This window comes from Pseudopodoces humilis, chromosome 19, assembly GCF_049639895.1.
Source record: "Pseudopodoces humilis isolate 2021_Gansu_Grassland_sample_001 chromosome 19, ASM4963989v1, whole genome shotgun sequence".
Lineage (NCBI taxonomy): Eukaryota > Metazoa > Chordata > Aves > Passeriformes > Paridae > Pseudopodoces > Pseudopodoces humilis.
Genome location: NC_142218.1, coordinates 8,468,725 through 8,488,916, shown reverse-complemented (window position 1 = coordinate 8,488,916; position 20,192 = coordinate 8,468,725). Strand labels below are relative to the sequence as shown.

The following is a 20,192-nucleotide window of genomic DNA, read 5'->3' as shown; positions in this document are numbered from 1 at the left end:
GTCCCAACAAGGGGACCTTCTGTAGAAGGTTGGAAATGAGCAGCTGCCTGTCCCGTGTGTGGGGTCGGGTCATGCCGGTCCTTGGCGTCAGAGACACGCTCGAGCAGCACTGCTGCCACTGTGAGTGTGGTTTGTGTCGCTGCAGCGCAGAGATGGTTCCTGACCACAAGCATGGCCGGGGACGTGTCTTGGATTCCAAAGCACACAGTCACTGATGCCGAGTGCCATCACCCCGTCGCTTTCTGCCTCGAGCAGGAGCCATCACCCTGCCAGCGCTGGCCTCCTGCAGTGGCAACCAGCCTCACCCAAGGTCCATCTCTGCCTGCTTGGCAGCGGATCCCCGAGGGACAGAATGGCACGAAATCCTCACCAGGATTATATATCCTGCCAGGCATATATATCCCCTGCCCCTGTGTGCCCGTGGGCACGGGCCAGCTCTGCAGCCCAACCCTGCTGGCCTGCAGCTCTGCTCCTCCCAAGGGTTAACAGGACACCACAGCCCAGGCACTTGCAGAGCGGGGAGGGTTTCTGGCTGACCTTGGCTGGAAAGCAGCGGTGGCGTCGCTCAGCCCAGCCCCCCAAGCGTGGAGCCGATGGCCGGAGCGCTCCCCAAGCCTGGGTGGAGGTAGATCCAGAGGAAACTCCACCTCCGCGGGAGCCAACCTGCTATTGCAGGAATTCCCAGAGAAATTCCCGCTTGGGGTGATCTGTCAACGGATCCATGAACTTTCTTTTACCTCTTGTGAAAGCAGCTACTTGAATGTGCTAAAAACAGAGCAGGGGCGAGTCCGCCAGGGAGAGGCTGGGAGGGGGCTTTTGCTGACCCCTGCACACCAAGAGACTCCCTGAAAGTCTCTGTATGTGGTGCCTGGCTGGCAGCTGCCCTTGGCAGGCAGATCTGGGAGAGCCAGGAGAAGTTTCCTGCAAAATAAAACCCCACAAAATCTCACCTGTTTTTTTCATTGGGCTACTGTATTTCCCAAGCAACTCTCAGCAGATTTGAACACAGCAAATGGGCTGGATCAAGTTGGATGAGCTTTCCTTGCTTCCACAATCCCCAGTAAATTCAAGTAATTTGGAGATCAGCCATCAAACCCCACCCTTTCTCTGGTCCCAACCACCAGAGGCTTGGTCTGGTCCACTTCTGGAAAAAGCATGATGAGAGGCGCTCCAGGGCCTGCCTTGTCCATCCACCCACCACAAAACCTGCAGGGAGGCTCTGACCTGAGACACCCCCTTAACTTCAGGGGTGCTCAGGTCTCCAGGACCTCAGCCTTGGGTCACTGCTTGGAGGACTGAGTGTCCTGGGTGACACACTGGGCTCTGAGCTGGTAATGAGTGACCCCATCCAGAGAACAGCAGACAAATCAGTAGCTGGCAGATGCTGAGGCAGATGGGAGCAGCTGCCGTAGGCTTTGGCAGAGCAGCACTTATTTTGGGGAGGGGTTTTGATGTGTTTCCTCTCCTTTTCACCCTCATGAGCCTGCCTTGGCTGGAGGGCTCCTGACTCTCATCCTCTAACCATGCACTTGTGCCAGCCCTGGAATGGAGGCAGGGATCTGCCTTCCACTCCTTGCTGCATATGTCTGATGTCTTTAATCTCCTAGTCCTGGGGACATTTGACCCTGGAGCAGTCAAACCCTCCATTCAAACACTTAGCAAACCTGGAGAATGTGGTATGAATGGTGTCTTCCATTTCTGTCTTACAGACCATCCTGTTTTCTCCTTTGAGGTGCCAAGGGACCTCTCCACACCTCCTCTTGTGGCACAGGCCCTCCTAACACAACAGAAAGCATCATGGTTCCCAGGGAATATTTCAGGATCCATCCCTGCTCTTCTGGAAGAGCAGCCCACCGTGGCTCCATGTCCTCCACTCCCTACATCCTCCCACTGCATCTGTCCTGGGGCTGCAGGTAAGCACCAGTGCCTGGGGACACTGCCATCTGGACCTCCTGGGACAAGTCCTACACCAGGAAAAGCTGCAGGATTTGGCTACAGTGGGCAGCAGCTGCAAGGGAAACGTGGCCAGGACCACCCTGTGTGTTAGCCCAGCCTCTGCCATCCTGAGAAATGGGGAGCATGGAAGGGAGGATGCAGAGGAGGTGATGGCTCCCATGGGCCCTGCTCATCGTGAGTGCCAGGGTGGAGTTTGGACCTCCAGCTTTGCAGATGCTCTTCTGAGACACTGGATTTTCCCTAAACCTCTTCCTCCTAATGATTTTAATTATACTGGCTGCTGTTCAAAATAATAATGACAGGGAGAGGAATAAATGCTAAGCAGCAGCCTGTCACACTTCATGAGATGCCCCCAGGGGACACTGGGCCAGACAAGAAGCCAGGCCAGAGCCATGACAAGCAAGTGGGTGCAGGCTGTGATTCCACATCAGCCCCCAGCAATTTCTGGGGTCTGGGCTGGCCTGTGTGAGCGTGAGAGCCTGTGCAGACACTCAGGTCTCCTTTCTCTCCCCCTCTCTGTCTCCTTTTATTTGCCTCCATAAAACATAGGAAGTTCAAGCCATTCATTTTGCTATTTGTGTCTCCTTCCCCACGCCCCGGTTCCCTCCCTTGCCCCCTGCAGCCTCTCCTCTCACTGCTTGCCCAGCATCCTTGACCCCGAGAAGTCTGGTGTGTATGCACTTCCCTTTTGGCCCATGGAAAGCACCACTCTGAACTGGTGCCTTGATAAGTCTGCTGTGGGAAGGCAGGGGCTCCTGGGCTCCCACACAGGGCTTTCCCTTGTAGCATTTCCTATGCTGTCCCTGCTCACCCGTGCAATCCCCAGACCTGGACAGCGGGAAGCTCTCTGGACGGCAGTGCCCTCCGTGGCAGCAGGTCTGACCTCCTCAGGATCTCATGACTTGCTCTGTGTCAAAAGCCACAGTGTGTGGAAGGAGGCATCCTCCTGAGGAAGAGGAGGAAAATGATTGACTTCTCATGGGGTAACATGGCACCTCTCAGTACAGCCACAGCAAAGGATTGCAAAGGGCTCGAACCCCCCAGCCCCTTCCTCTCAGTGCTTTTGCAAGCAGAGCTCTGATACTGTCTCCCACAGAGCTCAGATCAACGGGACCTGTGTGCTGTCAGCAAAGGAGCGAGCATGTGGCAGAGCTGACAGGACTGGGGACGAGACCTCAGAGGAGCTGGAGACGGGGATTGACTGGCAGAGAGGGAGGAAGGAGAGGCTCAGCGAGGAGGGCTGGAGCCTTTTCTCTGAAATAACCTCAGCAGTTCAGCCGTGCTTTGCCGGAGGGCGAAGGCAGCGCGTTCCCTCCTCACTGCCCTCACCGAGCAGAGCCAGGTCACCGCGGCTGTGCCGTGCCCTCTGCTCCCCGCAGTGATGGGAGCGCGGATAAGAACCTTGTCCCGCTTATCGCCCCATCAGTGCCTCCCTCTGCAGCGCTGCCCCAGCGCCGAGCACCGAGCCCTGATCTCATCAGCGGGCCGCACACTTGCAGCTCGAACAATAACCAACACAATTCCCAGAAATGCACAGCCTCCTGCTAAAGCCTCCCTTGGGGAAATCATGCCAGCCGGCCTGTCGGCACCAGCACAGCCATCGCTGCCAGCCGCTGGCAAACGCAGCCTGCCCCGGCCCCAGCGCGGAGGCACCTCTGAGAAAACAAGGCTGGGATGGGTGGGGTGGGGGAAGAGGCCGAGCTCGAGTCCTTGGGGCCACCCATGAGCTCGCTGCCCTCAGGAAGTCCCTCTCCCTCTTGCTGTTTGTGACCAGGTGTCTTGCCCTGTCCCAGCCACCCTGCTGGCAGCCCCTGCCCGCTCTGAATGTCCGCTCAGTTCACAAAGGGGCCAAGATGCAAAACTAAGCCCCAGCTGCCTGGCCTGGGAGGACTGAGGCAGGGCCATGGGCACTCCTCACCTCAGTGGGGACCTGCGGCCTGTAGAGGCTTTCCCACATCTCACAGCTTCCCTATGTGTCAGTCCCCCAGAGCCTTTTCTGTCACATTTGAGTAATTGCTGTTTCCACTTCCAGATGGAATCTCTGGACACTGAAGCAGGCATGGATGCTCAAAGCAGGTATATACCGTGTCCCACCAAGCTGGAAGTGGGAGAGGACCAGCAGCTGGCATGGCCATCCTTTCTCCAAGCAATTCCTCTGGAGCTCACCAGCCTGCCTTCTCCTCACACAAGGCCGGATGTACCACCAAGGGAAGCAGCACAGTACAGCAGCAGAGCTGCCACTTCCAGACCTCACAGCGATGCAGCAGACACACCAAATCCCCATGCAAAAAGTGTAACACCAGCATCATCCCAGAGCCCATATGAGCAAAGAGCAGCACCTGGAACGGCACCACGGTGCTCCCAGTGCAGGAGGATGAGCCTTGCAGTGTCCCAGGTGAAGGAGGGTCTGCCTCCCAGTGTCCCTGACACGAGGTACATTGTTCATGAAAACACATGGGGAAGTCCAAGGAGGACAGACTCGCTGGCTGCGCTGGGCTTCCTGCCTCCTGGCCCCGGCTGCCGCCTGACATCATCGCTCCCGGTGGGAATGGCCACCCTGGCCCCACTCGGTCCCTGACATTAGCCAACAATTTCCTGACCTCCTGTCCGGCTTTTCAGCCTCCCACGGCCTCCCATGGTGGGCAGGCTTTTGTGCCTGATATGATAGAAAGATAGATAGATAGATAGATAGATAGATAGATAGATAGATAGATAGATAGATAGATAGATAGAGAGATAGATAGATGATGTTTATCTCCTGACACCATGGCACAACAGCTGACAAACCTGCATCCTCTTCCTCACTGCCATGGGCATAATAGAGGTGATGCTCCCCATCACTTCACCGTCCACATCCAAGGGTATGGGATTGAATGGGAGTGTGTGTTCTCCAAAAATACCCCATTCAGACTGACAGGGGCCAGGAAGGCTGAGGAGAAGAAATGTGGGGGTGAGCAACACAGGTGTTGGAAGGATGCCTGTGAAACGCAGGTACTGCCTGGCCTCGGGGCACCAGCTCTGTGGAGGCACCCACCTTCTCCCCATCATCCTCAAATCTTCCCAAGTGACAGCAGGGTCTGGGTACAGTGTGTGCCACATCACCCATCCACCCTGCAAACACTGGCTTTTCCAAATAAACAGACTTTTTAGTGAAAATGTGGAGGATTGTGCAAGCCTCAGGCTGTTGCTGCACAGCCTCTCTTGCCTTGTAGCCATGAGTTTTTCCCGGAGTGACTCCTCATGAGCAGAGCACAACCTTGGGCTGACGTGCTGCAAACCTGCCCTTGTCCAAACCTGCTGCCATCAGCACTTTGCTGCAGCTGCTTCCAGTGCTGCTCTAAGAGTTTTTCCTTGCAGCCTAAACCCCCACCTCTGGCTCCATCCTTCTGGCTCCAGCCCACTGGGGATGGAAGGTTTCTCCTTCCCGAATACAAATATAACTGTAATCTCCTAAACCCTGCTGTTGATCCCGACGGCATCCTCCTGTCCTGAGCTTTCCTACAGTGCCTTTTATACCGGTAATAGCACCAGGCTCCTTCTCCCATCATTGTTGACTCGACAATGAAAACTGTTTGTATTATTGTGTCCCCGAAGCTTTGCCAATAGCACATGTGTCCCGAGCTGATAGCAACAGGCTTTGGCAAGGCTGCAGCTCCATCAGATAAGAGCCTTTAACCTTATTTCTCCAGCTCGAGAGCTCCACGAAGGGCCATTCTGTCATGAGCCTTTCCTTATCCTTCCCCTGAGCTTGCAGATCCACGGGCTCCATGGACCAAGAAGAGGGGTCGCTGGCAAAGGGCAGAGGTGGAGGTGTTCAGGGCAAGCAGCCTGGGAAACAGCCTCAGTTTGGGTGAGAGAAGAGCCCTGCGGGGAGATGGAAAGAGAGAGCTGCTTTCCCAGGCAATTTAAGGGCCAAATGCACGGCCGTCCCTTGTCCCCTGCCTTCCTCAGGGACCCGCTCCACCCCGCCGTGCTCCACCTTGGCTCGGCTCCCGCACACAGCAGGAGCAAAGTGGAGGAGAAACGCTGGAGCCCGGAGGCCCTCGCACGCTCCCGGCTGGCCCGTGAACAAAGCCTTTCCCTTGGAGCCCTTCCCTGCCGCCTCCCTCCTGCCCCGGCCCCCTGCGCTCCACCAGCCACGGGGATCCCCGGCATCGGCACAGGCGTGGGGGTCCACAGCATCCTCCTCATCCCACCCTGCATCCCTGTGCCAAACCCCTCCATGACTGCTCCCAGCATCCCAGAACTCCGGCTTTGCTGCTGGGGGATTTCACTGCTGTTTTCCGAGCTGCAGCACAAAGGATGCTCTGAAATCAGAAAGCAAGGAAAACGCTGCTGCCTGTGGCAAGCTTTAAAATCTCATTTTTAGGCAAATTTATGGGAGGGATGTCACAGTTCTTGGGGTTTTGAGCTGCAAATGTAGCACATCCCCTTTCTCTTTCCTCAATATCCCCAATGCAGCATCTAAATGAAAAATTGTTCTGCTGGCAAGGAGGCAATGCTCTCAGATCCTTCTCTTTATTCTTGGTGTTATTATTGTAACTATTGTTATTATTATTATTATTATTATTATTACTATTACTATTATTATTCTCTCTGAGGATAGAAGCACTCTGTCAGAGATACATGCCTCCCTTTTCTGGGGAGATTTTTGTCTCTAAAGGGTCTGAGGAGAGGCTGGGTTGCCCTATCCCCTGTACCAGACGTGGAAAAACTGGCATGGAGCCACAGCAGCATCTACCCTACTCTGAGCCAAAATTCCTCTCTTCCACATGCATTTCCCTGTCTGTGTGAGGTGAGGTTCTCTCAGCAACATCATCATTCTTTCTGCTGGGTGGCAAAAGCCTTGGTGAAGCACAGAGGTGGCCATGCAATGGGGTGGGCTGCCAGCTTTGGTGAAGTTTGTCACTTCCAGGGATGCTGCAAAGGGCTCCCCTTCTTTCAGGGATGCTGTAGTGTTCCTCTTCCTCCAGAGATGCTGCAAAGGTCTGCTCCTCTTCCAGGCCTGGTTGTGGTGATGCTCAGAAACCAGGCAGACATCTTCCTGTGAGGAAAACCAGCCAGTGCATGGAAAAGGCAAGCAGAAAGCACTGGGCTGGGGACTGCAGGGAAAGTGGGGAGAGAGGGGAGAGGAAAGAGGGGAAAGGGAAGAGGGGAACATGGCACAGCCAGCAACCATCTGCCATCTGCTGCTGCCCAGCGAGGTCATGCCTCATGCTGAGATGAACCATGCCAGGAGCCACAGCAGCTCCTGAGACAGCAAACCGTTCCTAGATGGAGATGTCCTGTGTTGCTGGATCAGTGAGAGAGAGGATGGGTGACCCTTCTGCTGCCAGCTGGGGGCTCGATGACCACGGTGGTGCCACCACCACTCTCTCACATGAGCGCAGAGCTTGGGAACGCACAGAGCAGAGCCCTGTGAGAAGGGTGTATTCAAAGGTGAGACTGCACTTTTCCTGGGGATCACATCATCTCCTGGGAGTCCCCAGGGCTAAGGCCATGGACAGGGGCCATGCTGGAGCTGCAAATGGCTGTGGTCCTCATGGACATGTGTGGCTGCACGGCCACAGATGGGCAGCTCCAACCCACTTCCCAAAAAATCCAGCTTGAGAAATACTTCTAATTGCAATTTTCCTTTCCTCAGCACCCAAAAGGAGGTCAGGCATCCTGAGGCAGCCAGCCTGGGCATGCAGAGGGAGCAGGATCCCGGTTCTTGGCTGCATCTCCTGCACAGACACCAGCAAGCAGTGTTTTCTGCCAATTCAAGCGATGGAAGCAGCAAATAACCCCGGCATGCCCAGGCTCTGCACAGCCCAACTGTCGGCCAGCTGCCTGTTCCTGGGAGGATGCAGTGCCACAGGCAGGGAGCATTTTCTTGCTATAGTCAAGAAAAGAAATTGTGCGGATCGGAGCAGCTGAATGGCAGCCAAATCTGCTTCTCGGCGGCTTTTCTACACTCTGTATTCATGTATTTGGCATGAGTAGCTCTGCATTGAGGTAATTCATTAATGCTCAACCAAAAATGTGTTTATGGAAGTCTTGAAATAGTTGCTAGAAGTGTAAGACTTTCCTTCCTAAAAGCCTGGGTTCTCTCTGTGATGGGAACTGGGTATTAAAGCAATGAGTGCTGCTGCAATCAGCTGCCAGGGAAGCGACTCCAGGCAGCGTGTGCCCGCCAGCATGCTCTGATCTCCTTGTGCTGAAGCCTTTCCTGGGATTTGGTGTCCATGAGTACTATGGGTAGGATTTGCAACAGTTCTGCTCATGCTTGGGGTGGGGAGACCTCACCCCAGGTTTCACAGAGAGCAGCTCAGGAAGCAAACAGTGCAATGTGGCTGGAAGTGCAGCACCCCGAGCTGATGGTGGGACCAGAGAGTCAGCTGTGCCAGAAGGGGCTGCAGCAGAGAAAAAGCAGGGGAAGGGGAGGCAGGACAGCCCTGGGGAGGCCCAAGGTCTCTGGCCATTGCCCAGTAGGTGCAGTGGCTGCACCCATGAGGAGCAAACAGCTTTTTTACGTTAGCTGTGGGTTTTGCTGCTCGCACAATGGATATCGCTGTTGTCGTTCCAGTTATAATCCTGTATAAACAAGGCTGACCTCTGGTTATTGAAAAGAGCTGAAAATAAAGACAACTTTCTCTGTTTCCTCAGATGCGGTGTCTGATTCCAGGCTTGGCCGACACAGCCCACGCCGTGCTCCCGGCTCAGCTCCTGCAGCTGTTGGGGACCTGCGGCGTGGTTGGCAGCAGGGCAGAGTGGCAGTGAGCACCCAGGCAGAGAGCCACTGTGGCCCAGGACACCTTCCCGCTGTCCCTGAGGCCCTTCACTTGTCAGAGGGAGCTGGCAGCCAAAAAAAGAGAGCACAGGAGCAGAAAACAGCTGAGCTGGGCATTCCCTGGACTGGGAGTGGCACAACCTCCCACTTTCCTCCAGTTGGGTGGGAGTCTGGGGACACGGGGGATTTGTCACCCTTGTACAGGCACGAGGCTGCAGCCAGGATGCTCCTGAACCCCAGCTGCCTTGCTCGGCACTTTCCAGCTTCACCTGACCCACTGAACTATTTGTGCCCGAGGAAACCGGGCACTGAGCTGGGCCTTGGAGAAAGGGAGGCTCCAGTGAACACAGCATTTCCCAGCGGATGACTTCAGCCTCCCAGCAGGGCTCACAGACAGCCCCAGCCCTGAGTCCTTTGCTCTCCAGGAAGCGCCTTTCTTTGGGAAGCCTTTGTTCTAGCAAGGCTGGAGCAGCCCCAGCCCCAGGGGAGCCCACAGGACCTGCAGGCACAGGGGCACCTCTCAGGGCACCGGGGGAGCTGCCAGCCTGGGCTGTGCTGCACAGGTCCCCCCACACTGTGTGAGGAACATCCCTACTTGCCATGGCCAGCCAAGGATCCCCATCTCCTTTGGCAGGTGTGGGTGTAGGTCACATCCATCCCACCTGGCTGCACTGCTCCGGGTACATGACCAGTGTGGCCTAATGATAATTATTCACTATAATTAATAACAAATCTCTTCCTGTGAAGTATCTCATTCATCCAGTTGGACATACAAAGGCACCAGCCACGCACTGCTGGTAATTGCATGGTGATTAATCAATTAGTGGTGTGAACACATCTAGAGGCAAGGCTGGTCTGTGTGAGCAAGGGAAAGCAGTGCTGGGCACCAGAGGAGGGTGCAGCATTTGTAGCCAGACCCAAGGACCCATTCTGCTTCTGCCCCTGCCCTTCACCCTCTGCAAAATGAGAGTAAAAAGCAGTTTTCCCACCACAGCTTGGAGCCTGGCTACTGCTGTGCCGCAGGATCCTGCCAGCATCCACCTGCCACCTCTGTTACCTGGATGCAAATTCTGGGGACAAATCTCTTGGATTTGGTTGAACAGCCTCAGCCTGGGGCTCCTTCACCAATGCACAGGCAGCAGCAGCAGCAATAACCATCAGATTCAGCTGGTAACAGGCTCTTCCCTTCTTGCCATCCCCATCAGCCCCTCTTTGAGCCCTCAAATCCCCGAGGCCCCTAGGGATGATCCAGGTGGTGCCACATCGATTTTTAGCTGACTGGGAGCTCAGCATTGGACCTGGCTGGGAGAAATAATCGGGAGTGGGAGGGCTGGGAGCAGGGAGGGAAAATGCCTTTGTGCTGGGGAGCAGAGGAGGCCCGTCCCGCCACGCTTCCTCTGCTAGGTGTGGTGCTGGGCTGAGCGGGATGCTAAGAAGGGAAGCCAGGGGCCGGGGTGGGGTCAGCCAGCTGCCAGCTCAATAAAACCTGGAGAGGGAATAAAAAAAGAATAAATTAAAAAATACACAACTCCCGAGGCTGTGTGCTCGACTGGGGTCCAGCTTGCCTGATTCCAAAGCCAGCGAGGAGGGCGTGGGGAGAGGTCACTCGGCTGGCACACACCGATCCTGGCTCTGCCCAGGGATGCCCAGAGCTTCCTCCCTGCATGAAGCTGCAGATGTGGCTGGTGAGGAGCCAGGGGGTCACCAGCACCCCACGTCCCAGCCCTGTGGGCAGCAGGGCGAGAGGAGGGCTTTATCCCCCTCCCAGGAAAGCTGAGCCAGGCACAGATCCTGCAACTTCACCCCACACCTGGGAGAGGGAGCTTTCACTCCCTGGAGTGAAGGTCTGTGGTGCTTGCTGTGGGAGAGGGAGGGGAGCAAAGTGGGGTGGCATTCCCCTGGAAGGCAGGCTCCTCCAGGGCTGGCCTGGGGACATTTTGGGTGCTTTGCACCCCGGCATTTCTGCATCCAGGCATTTTTATGTGTTTTGCATACTGCTCCATCCCCTCCAAACTCTCCTTCCCCTTTCTCCTTTGCCTCTTCCAAAACCATGTCACACTCCATGGTTCTTCATCCCTTTTTTTCCTATTTTTTTACTTTTTTTGAATTTTTTTAGGTTTTTTTCCTTTTTTTCTTAATGATTTCCTAATGATACAGAACCAACAGCAAATGCCCTGTAAGACCAGGTTTGCAGACCCAGTGCAAGGCTGGGTTTCATGCGAGCTTGAGGGTCGAAGTGCCCAGCTTTGCTCCATGGTCAGGAGTTCTCAAACTATCCCACTGTAGCAGGGACAGTTGTACCACCCTCATCTCTGCCCCCTGCAACAGGGAGAGCATCCTGAGCCCCTGGCTATCCCACGTGGAAGAAGCCCAGCCCTGGAGTGGCTGCACAGAGCAAGTGTGGAGGACATGAGGCTCTGCCTCCCCTGGGGAGGGTTTGCCCCAGCTTTAAACATCATTCCAGGGGTAGGAAAGCCAGATGTCCCCACTCCCACCCTGCTGCAGCTCATCCCCAGCACATCCCAAATGCCAGCTGGTGCCACCAGGCCCAACCCCAGCTCCAGGGAAGCTCTGAGCACACCTGGAGGATTCTGCCAGGGCCATGGAGGAGGCCATAGAGAGGATGTGATCAGGGAAAGTGCCACGTGCTTGGCTGAAGCCTGGGAGAAGGGGGATGTCCCCACCAGCTGCCCCGACTGACTGCCCCGAAGGCTGCTCACTTCACTCCACAGACAGCCACAGGCCTCTGCTTGAGAGTCCCCAGATCCCCCAGCACCCACCTCCCTTCTCCCAGGGCAGGGGCAAAGAGCCAAAGCCTCCAGGGGCTCTGTGGTGGATGGCAGCAGGGACTGCTTCTCCAGCAAAGCAGTGCTCCAGCTCCCTCTGGATGGGGGAGAGAGGAGAGGACACTCCTTGCAGCTGTGTGGGCTCTCCTGTGGACTGGTGCTGATTTGCACTTTCAAAATTTTAATAAGAAGCTCCAGAAACATGAAGGAAATCTCACCCAAAACCTCTGTCGCTCCTGGTTGATGACTGAAGAATAAGTGAGACACGATTTTTTTTTTAATTTTTTTTTTTTTTCGAGGCCTTTGTTTTGTTTAGGGTTAACAGCAGATCGGCTTGTCCAAATCACTTCCAGACACACAGAAACCATGGCATGCAATACCCCACGGCTGTGAGAGGCTGGAGCTGGGCTCTTGCGCAACCCAGTGCCCCAAGTCTTCCTAACGCTGAGGTTCACATTTCAGGCTGGGGTCTAGGGCATGTCCACAGCCAGAGAGGGCCTGGGGGCAGGGACCCGGAGCTGGGACATCTCTTTCAAGTCAGCCCGGTCGCCCCGGGGATGTCAGGGGGCAGGCAGAGTGCGCCAGCCGATCTCCTTGGTTGCAGATGGGTCCCGCAGAGCTCGTAATTCCCAGTGCCAAGGGCAGGAAGGACCTTCAGACCACCTAGCCCGGCCCTTGGCGCTGCAAATCCCTGCTGGATGGCAGCCAAGCGAGCAGAACCGTGACCTGGTGGCAGGGGACAGCTGCTTTGCTGTGGCTGCCGATGGCAGCGTGCTGTGGGTGCCCAGCCATGCCCAAGGCACGCAGCGATGGCACAGCCGTGCCAGCTCCTGCAGCCTGGGTTTAGCCACGATCACCTGGCCGGCACCGCACCCCCCATTCCTCCACAGACCCCGGAAAACACAATGCTTTTCATGTAAACAGCACTTAAACTCAAGGAGCAGTTGCATTGCCCGACAGTGAAATTCCCACAGAAAATTGCCGGGGGGAGAGGGCTCACCCCTGCCTTCACCCCAGGGCTGCTCCCAGCCCCGGATGGGGAATGCTGGCCAAAACACACACACGGAGTCAGCCGTAAGAAAAATAAACGCTGAGCCCTGAACATCCCTGTGCTCCTGCACACAGCGTGGCAGGCAAAGCTGAACGCTTCCCTGCCTCGGCACCGCGGGTGGTGGGGGGCGAGGGCAGGGCACAGGGAGCAGAGAAAGGGGGCTTGCAAAGAGATGGGGAACAAAAAAAAAAAAAAAAAAAAAAACCAAAATGACAGAGAGAAAGGAAAAGAAAGGAAAAAAGCAAGAAAGAAAGCAAGAAAGAAAGAAAGAAAAAAAAAGAGAGAAAAAAATTTAAAAACCCTCCTCCTTGGACAGAAGGGAACGGGGCAGCAGCTTCCACACCGGTCCCAGCTCGACCCTCCCCGGGTGGCTCTTCCTGCTGGTGCCTGGGGACGCCCCCCTTCCCTCCTTCCCTCCTCCCCCTCATCTCCTCCTCCCCCTCATCTCCTCCTCCTCTCCCTCTCCTCCCCCTTCTCCTCCTCCCCTCGCCCCGCTGATTGGTCCACCCCGGCTATATTTTGCCCCTTCCAGCCCAGCATCATCCCAAAAGTTTTTTTTTTGGGGGGAAAGGGGGGAAAAAATAAAAAAAAGATAGGGGAAAAAAAAAAAAAAAAGAAAAGAAACCAAAACAAACGCAGGCGAGCGCGAGTCCCCCGAAGGCAGGCGAGGGAGGCGAACTGCGGGCGGCTGCTCGGCGGTGCTGGACCCGGTGGGACGCGGCAGGAATCCCGATTCTCTCTCCGGCACCCGGTCGGGTCGGACACAAAGTGCTGTCCAGCTGGAATGAATATATCTGAGTCTAACTACTGCCGAGAGGAGATACCGCAACCCCGGGGCGACTGTTCATGGGTCACCGCCGCCGTGCCGGCCGCTGAGCCCGGGCTCGCCTTCCCGCGCCCCCCGGGAGCCGCCTCCCCCTCCAGCCGCACGCCCAGCCCCGAGCCCGGCTTCGCCTTCGGCCCCGGCCCCGGCGGCGCGGCCCCCGGAGCGGCCCCCAGCCGCACGCCCAGCCCCGAGCCGGGCTATGGATACAGCCCCCCGGCCGGCCGCCCCGAGGGCAAGGCCGCCGAGGACTCCCGCATCCGCCGGCCCATGAACGCCTTCATGGTCTGGGCGAAGGATGAGCGCAAGAGGCTGGCGCAGCAGAACCCCGACCTGCACAACGCCGTGCTCAGCAAGATGCTGGGTGAGCGGGAGGGGAGCGGGAGGAGGGTTGGGGGCGCGGGGATGCGGGTGCGGGGCTGGGGATGCGGGAGTATGGAGCTAGGGATGCGGGGATGCTGCGTTACGGGGCTGGGGATGCGGGCTGCAAGAGTACAGGGCTGCGGGATGCCGGCTTACAGAGCTAGGGACATGGGGACGCGGGGCTGGGGATCCAGGCTGCAAGAGTCCAGGGCTGTGGGATGGGGAGGATATCGAGCTGAGGAGACAGGGATGTGGGAGTACAGGGCTGGGAATACAGGAATACAGAGCTACAGGTCTGGGGATGTGGGCTGCAAGAGTGCAGGTCTGCAGGATGCAGTGGTACAGGGTTCAGAATGTGGGGGTACAGGGCTGGGGGTGTAGGCATAGTTTGGTTTCGTTCTGATAGACCAAGGCAGTGGGATGCAGGGATACAGAGCTGGAGATGCGAACTGCTGAGCAACAGGGATTCAGGGCTGGGAGCGTGGGATGAAGCGGTACAGGGATTTGGGATGTGCACTGTGAGTGTCCAGGACTGTGGGATGCAGACTGCACAGATACAAGGCAGCGAGCTGTAGAATGCAGGGATATGGAGCTCTGCTAGCCAGACTCCAAGGGTGCAGGACTGCAGGATGCAAGAATATGAGGGTGCAGGGGCTGGGGTACAAAGATGGGGTGCAGTGGGATACAGAGCTGGGGAGTGCAGGGCTATGGGCTGCATGGTTAAAGAGCTGTGGGACACAAGCTTTAGGGATTTGGGATGAAGGGCTACCAGTTGCAGGTTGCAGGGATGCGAGCTGTAAGGATGCAGGACTGGATCAAGGGCTGTGGGATGTGGTGTTACAGGATGTGGGAATATGGGGCTGTGGGATATGAGGATGTGAAGATACGGAGCTGCATGTACACAAGATGCAGGGAAACAGGGCTGCGGGATGCAGAGATACAGGGCTGAGGGGTACACAGCTGCAGGGGTGCAGGATATGGGAATACAGGCTGCAGGATGCGGGATGCACAACCATAGGATGCGGGATGTGGGAACACGGGAAGCAGGATATGGGTAAATGGAGCTGCAGGATGCGGGACTACGGGAAGCAGGATATGGCCAGACAGAGCAGCAGGATGCAGAGACATGGGGCTGCAGGGTGTGGGGATGTGGGATTCAGGATATGGTGCTGTGAGTTTTTGGGATTGGTGATTTGGTCTGCAGAGGTGCAGGCTATGGATGTGAGATGCAGGGAAGCAGGATGTGGACTGTACCAAGGGGCAGTGGGAGGCAGAATCCCCAGCCCTGGCAGAGGGGTTCCCACCCCACGTACCCCCATTCTCCCACCACTGAAGTGCTGAGCACTGCCCAAGCCTTCTTCTGAGACAAGGGAACAGCCTGGCTTGGGAACCCATTCCCCAGCCTTTCCTGGTGCCAGCAGTGAGACCCTGCTCAGGTGCCAAGCCATCTGCAGGAGCCCTTCATCCCTGGGCTGCCTCTCCCTGCGTGTCCCCATGTCCTGGCCAGTGCCGGGTGGCTGAGCCACTCTCACAGAGCTTCTCTTTCCTCTTCCAGGCCAATCGTGGAAAGCGCTGAGCGCCAGCGACAAGCGTCCCTTCGTGGAAGAGGCAGAGCGACTGCGAATCCAGCATCTCCAGGATCACCCCAACTACAAATACCGCCCAAGGAGAAAGAAGCAAGCCAAGAAAATCAAGAGGATGGAACCCAATATCCTCCTGCATAACCTTTCCCAGCCTTGCAGTGACAACTTCAGCATGAGTCACCATGGTGGCAGCCAGCCGGGCCACCCCCAGCCTCCCCCACTTAACCACTTCAGAGAACTCCACTCCATGGGGTCGGATATTGAAAACTATGGCTTGCCAACTCCTGAGATGTCTCCCTTGGATGTCTTGGAACAGACCGAGCCGGCGTTTTTCCCTCCGCACATGCAGGATGACTGCAACATGATGCCCTTTCGCGGCTACCACCACCATCATCAGATGGAGTTTCCCCAGGAGAAGTGCATGGGGCGGGACGTGGCCGTGCCCTACACGCAGACCCCCTCACACTTGGCCGACGCCATGAGGACTCCCCATCCCTCCAGCCTTTACTACAACCAGATGTGCTCAGGAACTCAGAACGGGCTTTCAGCCCACCTGGGCCAGCTGTCTCCCCCGCCTGAAGCCCACCACATGGAGAGCGTGGATCACTTGAACCAAACCGAGCTCTGGACAGATGTTGACCGCAACGAGTTTGACCAGTATTTGAACATGAGCAGGACTCGTCCCGAAGCCTCGGGCCTCCCTTACCATGTCTCCCTGTCCAAAGTGACTCCTAGAAGCATCTCCTGCGAGGAGAGCAGTTTGATATCCGCCCTGTCCGATGCCAGCAGTGCTGTTTACTATAGCCCCTGCATCACCGGTTAGGTTGATCCCACCATCCAATGCGCGCACCAGGAGAGCCCCGACTCTCCTCTAAAAACAAAAAGCCATCCTCCTTTAACCACGAGCTCCATCATATTTAGAGTATCTCATTAAATGCATCGCTTTCTTGTTTGTTTTTTTTAATTTTGATTTTTTTTTAATTTTTTTTAGAGACAGACCATGCTGAACTCACTGATATACCGTATAACTATATAACACAGATAGACGCCTTTCCCCGCCGTGCTCCCCGCTCCAGCCCTCGGCAGGGCACATCTCCAGCTCCCACCAGCTCCAAGGGGCATTTTCAAGCCATTTCCAGTAAATCCTGCCTGAAACAATCACACCAGGATGAGCCAAAGTGTGACCTGTCCCCAGTATTTAACCCAAGGACAGGCAAACTTTTAGGGGGAAAAAGCTTTTAGAAAGACTTTGCCAGGGCTGTTAAAGAGTCGGCGCCCATTAGGGGTGGGCTTTAGGACAGTTTTTACTGTATTCTCAGCAATATATTTTAATTGGGCAACAAAACTATATTTTTACTAAGCATTTTTATATATAAAATGGTATTTAATGTCTTTTGGGGTTTTTTTTATTAGACTTTTTAAAAAGGAATCAAGGGATATCCATGAGATCTAAAGCATTTATGTAGCAAAGCTGGATTTAAAGAAAAAAAAGGAAGGGGGGAAAAAAGGAGATATTTTGTGAAAAGGGAATGATAATGTAAATATTGAGGAACAACTGACTGGAATTTTGTACAAAAGAAAAATATGACTGCAAACACTTTTATTGTCTAGAACTGTATGGAGAGCAAACTGTTTTATTCTGGTTAATTATTAAAACATCTTCATATAATTGTTCCCATCTTGTGTGCTTGTTGTGTGAACACATATTTTCCGCAAATACATGTTGTCCCAACCATTTCCAGATTTTTGTATCCGTTGATTAATGTTTTGACAACCTGGCAAATGTATTAATTTCCAAGCTGCCGCCCGCCCGCCCCATCAGCCGCCTCGGGCTCCGCGAGCGCGGCTCTGCCCGGCTCAGCACAGGATGGTGGCTTGGGATGGGATAGGATGGGATGGGATAGGATTCTGGCAGCAGCCCCACAGCACCGTGTCGTGCCACCCAGAGATGCTCCCAGCAGGAAAAGCAGCTGTTCTCAGATTAAAATATAATAAAACATGTGATATCCTCCTCCAAAACGAGCCTTGGTGCGGTCATTGTTTTGGCAGGCTGGCAGCACATCTATACGTGGTCCCCATGGCTCACCCTGTTTTCCCATGAAACCCCCCAAAAATAGAGCCAGGCTGCTCCAATGCTTTCTCTCCAGTCCTCGGAGATGGAAGAAAACTCCTTGTACCAGAGCCTTTCTTCCTCCTGGCCTTCACTGGCTGCTTCCTGGCTCCAGCAGTGGCGGTCTTGCCGAGCCGTCACCATGCCCAGCCGGATCCTGCTCGGAGCTGCTGGTGCTTTGCCGGAGCTTCATCCCCCTCCTGTGAATCACTGTATGATTTACTGGGAGCTTTTTTGTTCAGTTTGAAAAGGAGGAACAACAATCTGTTGCTTAAAACCCGGTGGCATCCGTTCCTTGAGCACCAAGTGATTTAAACCAGGCTGATATCGCCAAAAAAGGCTGTTTAAAAAAAATAATTTGAAAAAATTGAATAGAAGAAGAGGTTTTTTTGTTGTTGTTGTTGTTGGCAAAGAATTGCCTTTTAGGGGAAATGGATATTTAACAAATGACATTAATTTTCAAGCTTCTCCTAAATTAAATTCACATTAGTGTTAACAGGACTCAATCCTGACTCACTTTTTTTTGTTGTTGTTGAATGTGAAGCGCTAATAAACGGGACCACTCCGGGGGCTGGCGACGCGTTCCCATGGAACGCCACAAAGGCGCTTCATTGTCTTTCCATATACAGTATGTAAAAAGGGGGAATACATGGAAAAATGACCTCACTACCTACACGGGAGGGCTGGCGGGCGCCCGGCGGGTGCCAGAACCCGCGCTGCAGCAAACAAACACAACACCAAATGAGAAGCATCCTGTGCTGCCGCCGATGACTATGAAAGGAAGCAGCCGGCTATGGGCTCCATCCCGCTCCGCTCCCTGAAGCGGCCTGGGAGGAAGGAGATGAGGGAGGGGGGAGAAGAAGAAAGCCCTGAGTTATTTTCCAGCCCCCAGCTTCCAGGTACCTTCCAGGCATGGATGCGGTCACTTCCTGCGGTTCAAAGCAGCGGTGAGCAGGCCGGTCCTCGTCCAGCTGCCCCTCCATGCCGGGCAGAGCCGCTGTCCATCACATCGTGGAAATGTGAAGTCACTTTTCTGCAGCAGAAATTCCCTTCTTTCCCCATGGTTCAGACTGTGCTAGCTCACTGTGGTTTTTGAATTGAAGGAGGAAGGTCAATCTAGATTAGATATGAGAAGTCTTTAGAATGAGGGTGGTAATGCACTGGCACAGGTTTCTGGAGAAGCTGCAGATGCCCTGTTCCTGGAAGTGTCCAAGGCCAGGTTGGATTGGGCTTGGAGCACCCTGGTCTAATGGAAAGTGTCCCTGCACATGGCAAATGATTAGAACTTGATGTCTCTTAAGGTCCTTTCCATCCCAAACCACACTGTGGTTTATGCCCCAGAAAGCTGCTGTGGGGCTACAGCAGGTACTGAAAGCTGCAATGGATGCTCATTCCTATCCATAACTGCATCCATAACTGCACCACCTTAAAGACACAACCACTGTGAAAGCCCCAGCTTGCTGGCCAGCCCTACCCCACAGGGAAACAAAAGGGAAGGGAAAGGGGAGAGGAAAAAAAACCAGAGCAGATATCAGCAGGCAGAAAGACCTGTGCCAGACTCCAAAAGATGCCACCTCCTACTATCCCTTGGTGTTCCACACAGCCCTTTTCACCCAAACTCACTGTTTTGACATCAACTTTATCAATAAGTGTCCCAAACCAACCTGGTTTGTGCTGGTACAACAGTGGTTTGGGCAGGCACCCCTCCACAGTGTCACTGCTGCAGCCTCACGGTTCAGCCATGGCCAGGACAGGATTTGTCCCCCCTCCAAATCCAGTGAAACTGGTAACACAGGAGCTGATCCAGCTCCATCAGGGCAAAGGGCTCAGCTGAACCTGGGAGAGGTGCTGGGTCCTTGGGAATTGTGCTGGCTCCTTGATGGGCTTTAACCACACCACTTCTTTTACATAATATTTTCATAATTTTAAATCTTGTTTCATATCTTATATATTCATTCTATATTAATCTGTATTTTTTATATACTAGAATTTATATTTATATATATTTGTATACTTACATATACATGTATATATATATGTACATATATACCTATATGTACACATATGTATTTATATATACATATGTATTTATATATACATATGTGTATATTTATATTTGTATATTTAATATGCAAAATATATTTTGTAAATATTTATATTCAATATTTTATATGTTACTTTTATATATATATATATATATATATATATATATAACATATATATATTATTTTAATCTTTCCCCTCCCTCTGTCCCTGTACAGCTGCTCTGGGGCCAGGAAATCATCTCCCAGTGTTTTCTTTCACTGCATGCCGGTGGCTCAGGTGTGACGTGGGACTGGAAATGGCTGGAGCTGACATAGTTTGGGGATGATTTCACTGCCGTTATGGCTCAGGCTGGGGCTGTTACTGCACAGCCCCTTCCGATTTTTATGACTTAATCTCTCCAAAGCTCAAGGCCGGATGGTTTTGGGCCTGGGAGGAGGAGCGAGGGGCTTTTAGCAGGTCGTTACTGCAGAAATATGGAGAAGGTACTTGACAGGTAAATGGAAAACCTGACAGGCCATCCTGCCGGCTTTCCCAGGATGCAGGGAGAGGGCAAGGCGATGCCAGGAACTACCTGGGCTTTAAGGGAAGGTGGCATCTGCTCCGTGTCCCCTGGGGGTGCGGGGCAATGGATTCTACACACGTGTGACTGTGTGTGTTTGCACATCCATGTGCAAACCTGTACATGTGCAAGCATTGGTGTGA

General features: G+C 54.3%; 1 protein-coding gene across 1 annotated transcript; it reads left to right on the top strand.

Annotated features, from left to right (window-relative positions):
- The first annotated feature begins 13,110 nt into the window (after nucleotides 1-13,110).
- SOX18 (SRY-box transcription factor 18) lies at nucleotides 13,111-17,620 on the top strand. The gene is made up of 2 exons (XM_005524780.3): nucleotides 13,111-13,752; nucleotides 15,307-17,620. The coding sequence occupies exons 1-2, from the start codon at nucleotides 13,350-13,352 to the stop codon at nucleotides 16,155-16,157; spliced, it is 1,254 nt and encodes a 417-aa protein (XP_005524837.1). The 5' UTR covers nucleotides 13,111-13,349; the 3' UTR covers nucleotides 16,158-17,620.
- The last annotated feature ends 2,572 nt before the right edge of the window (nucleotides 17,621-20,192 follow it).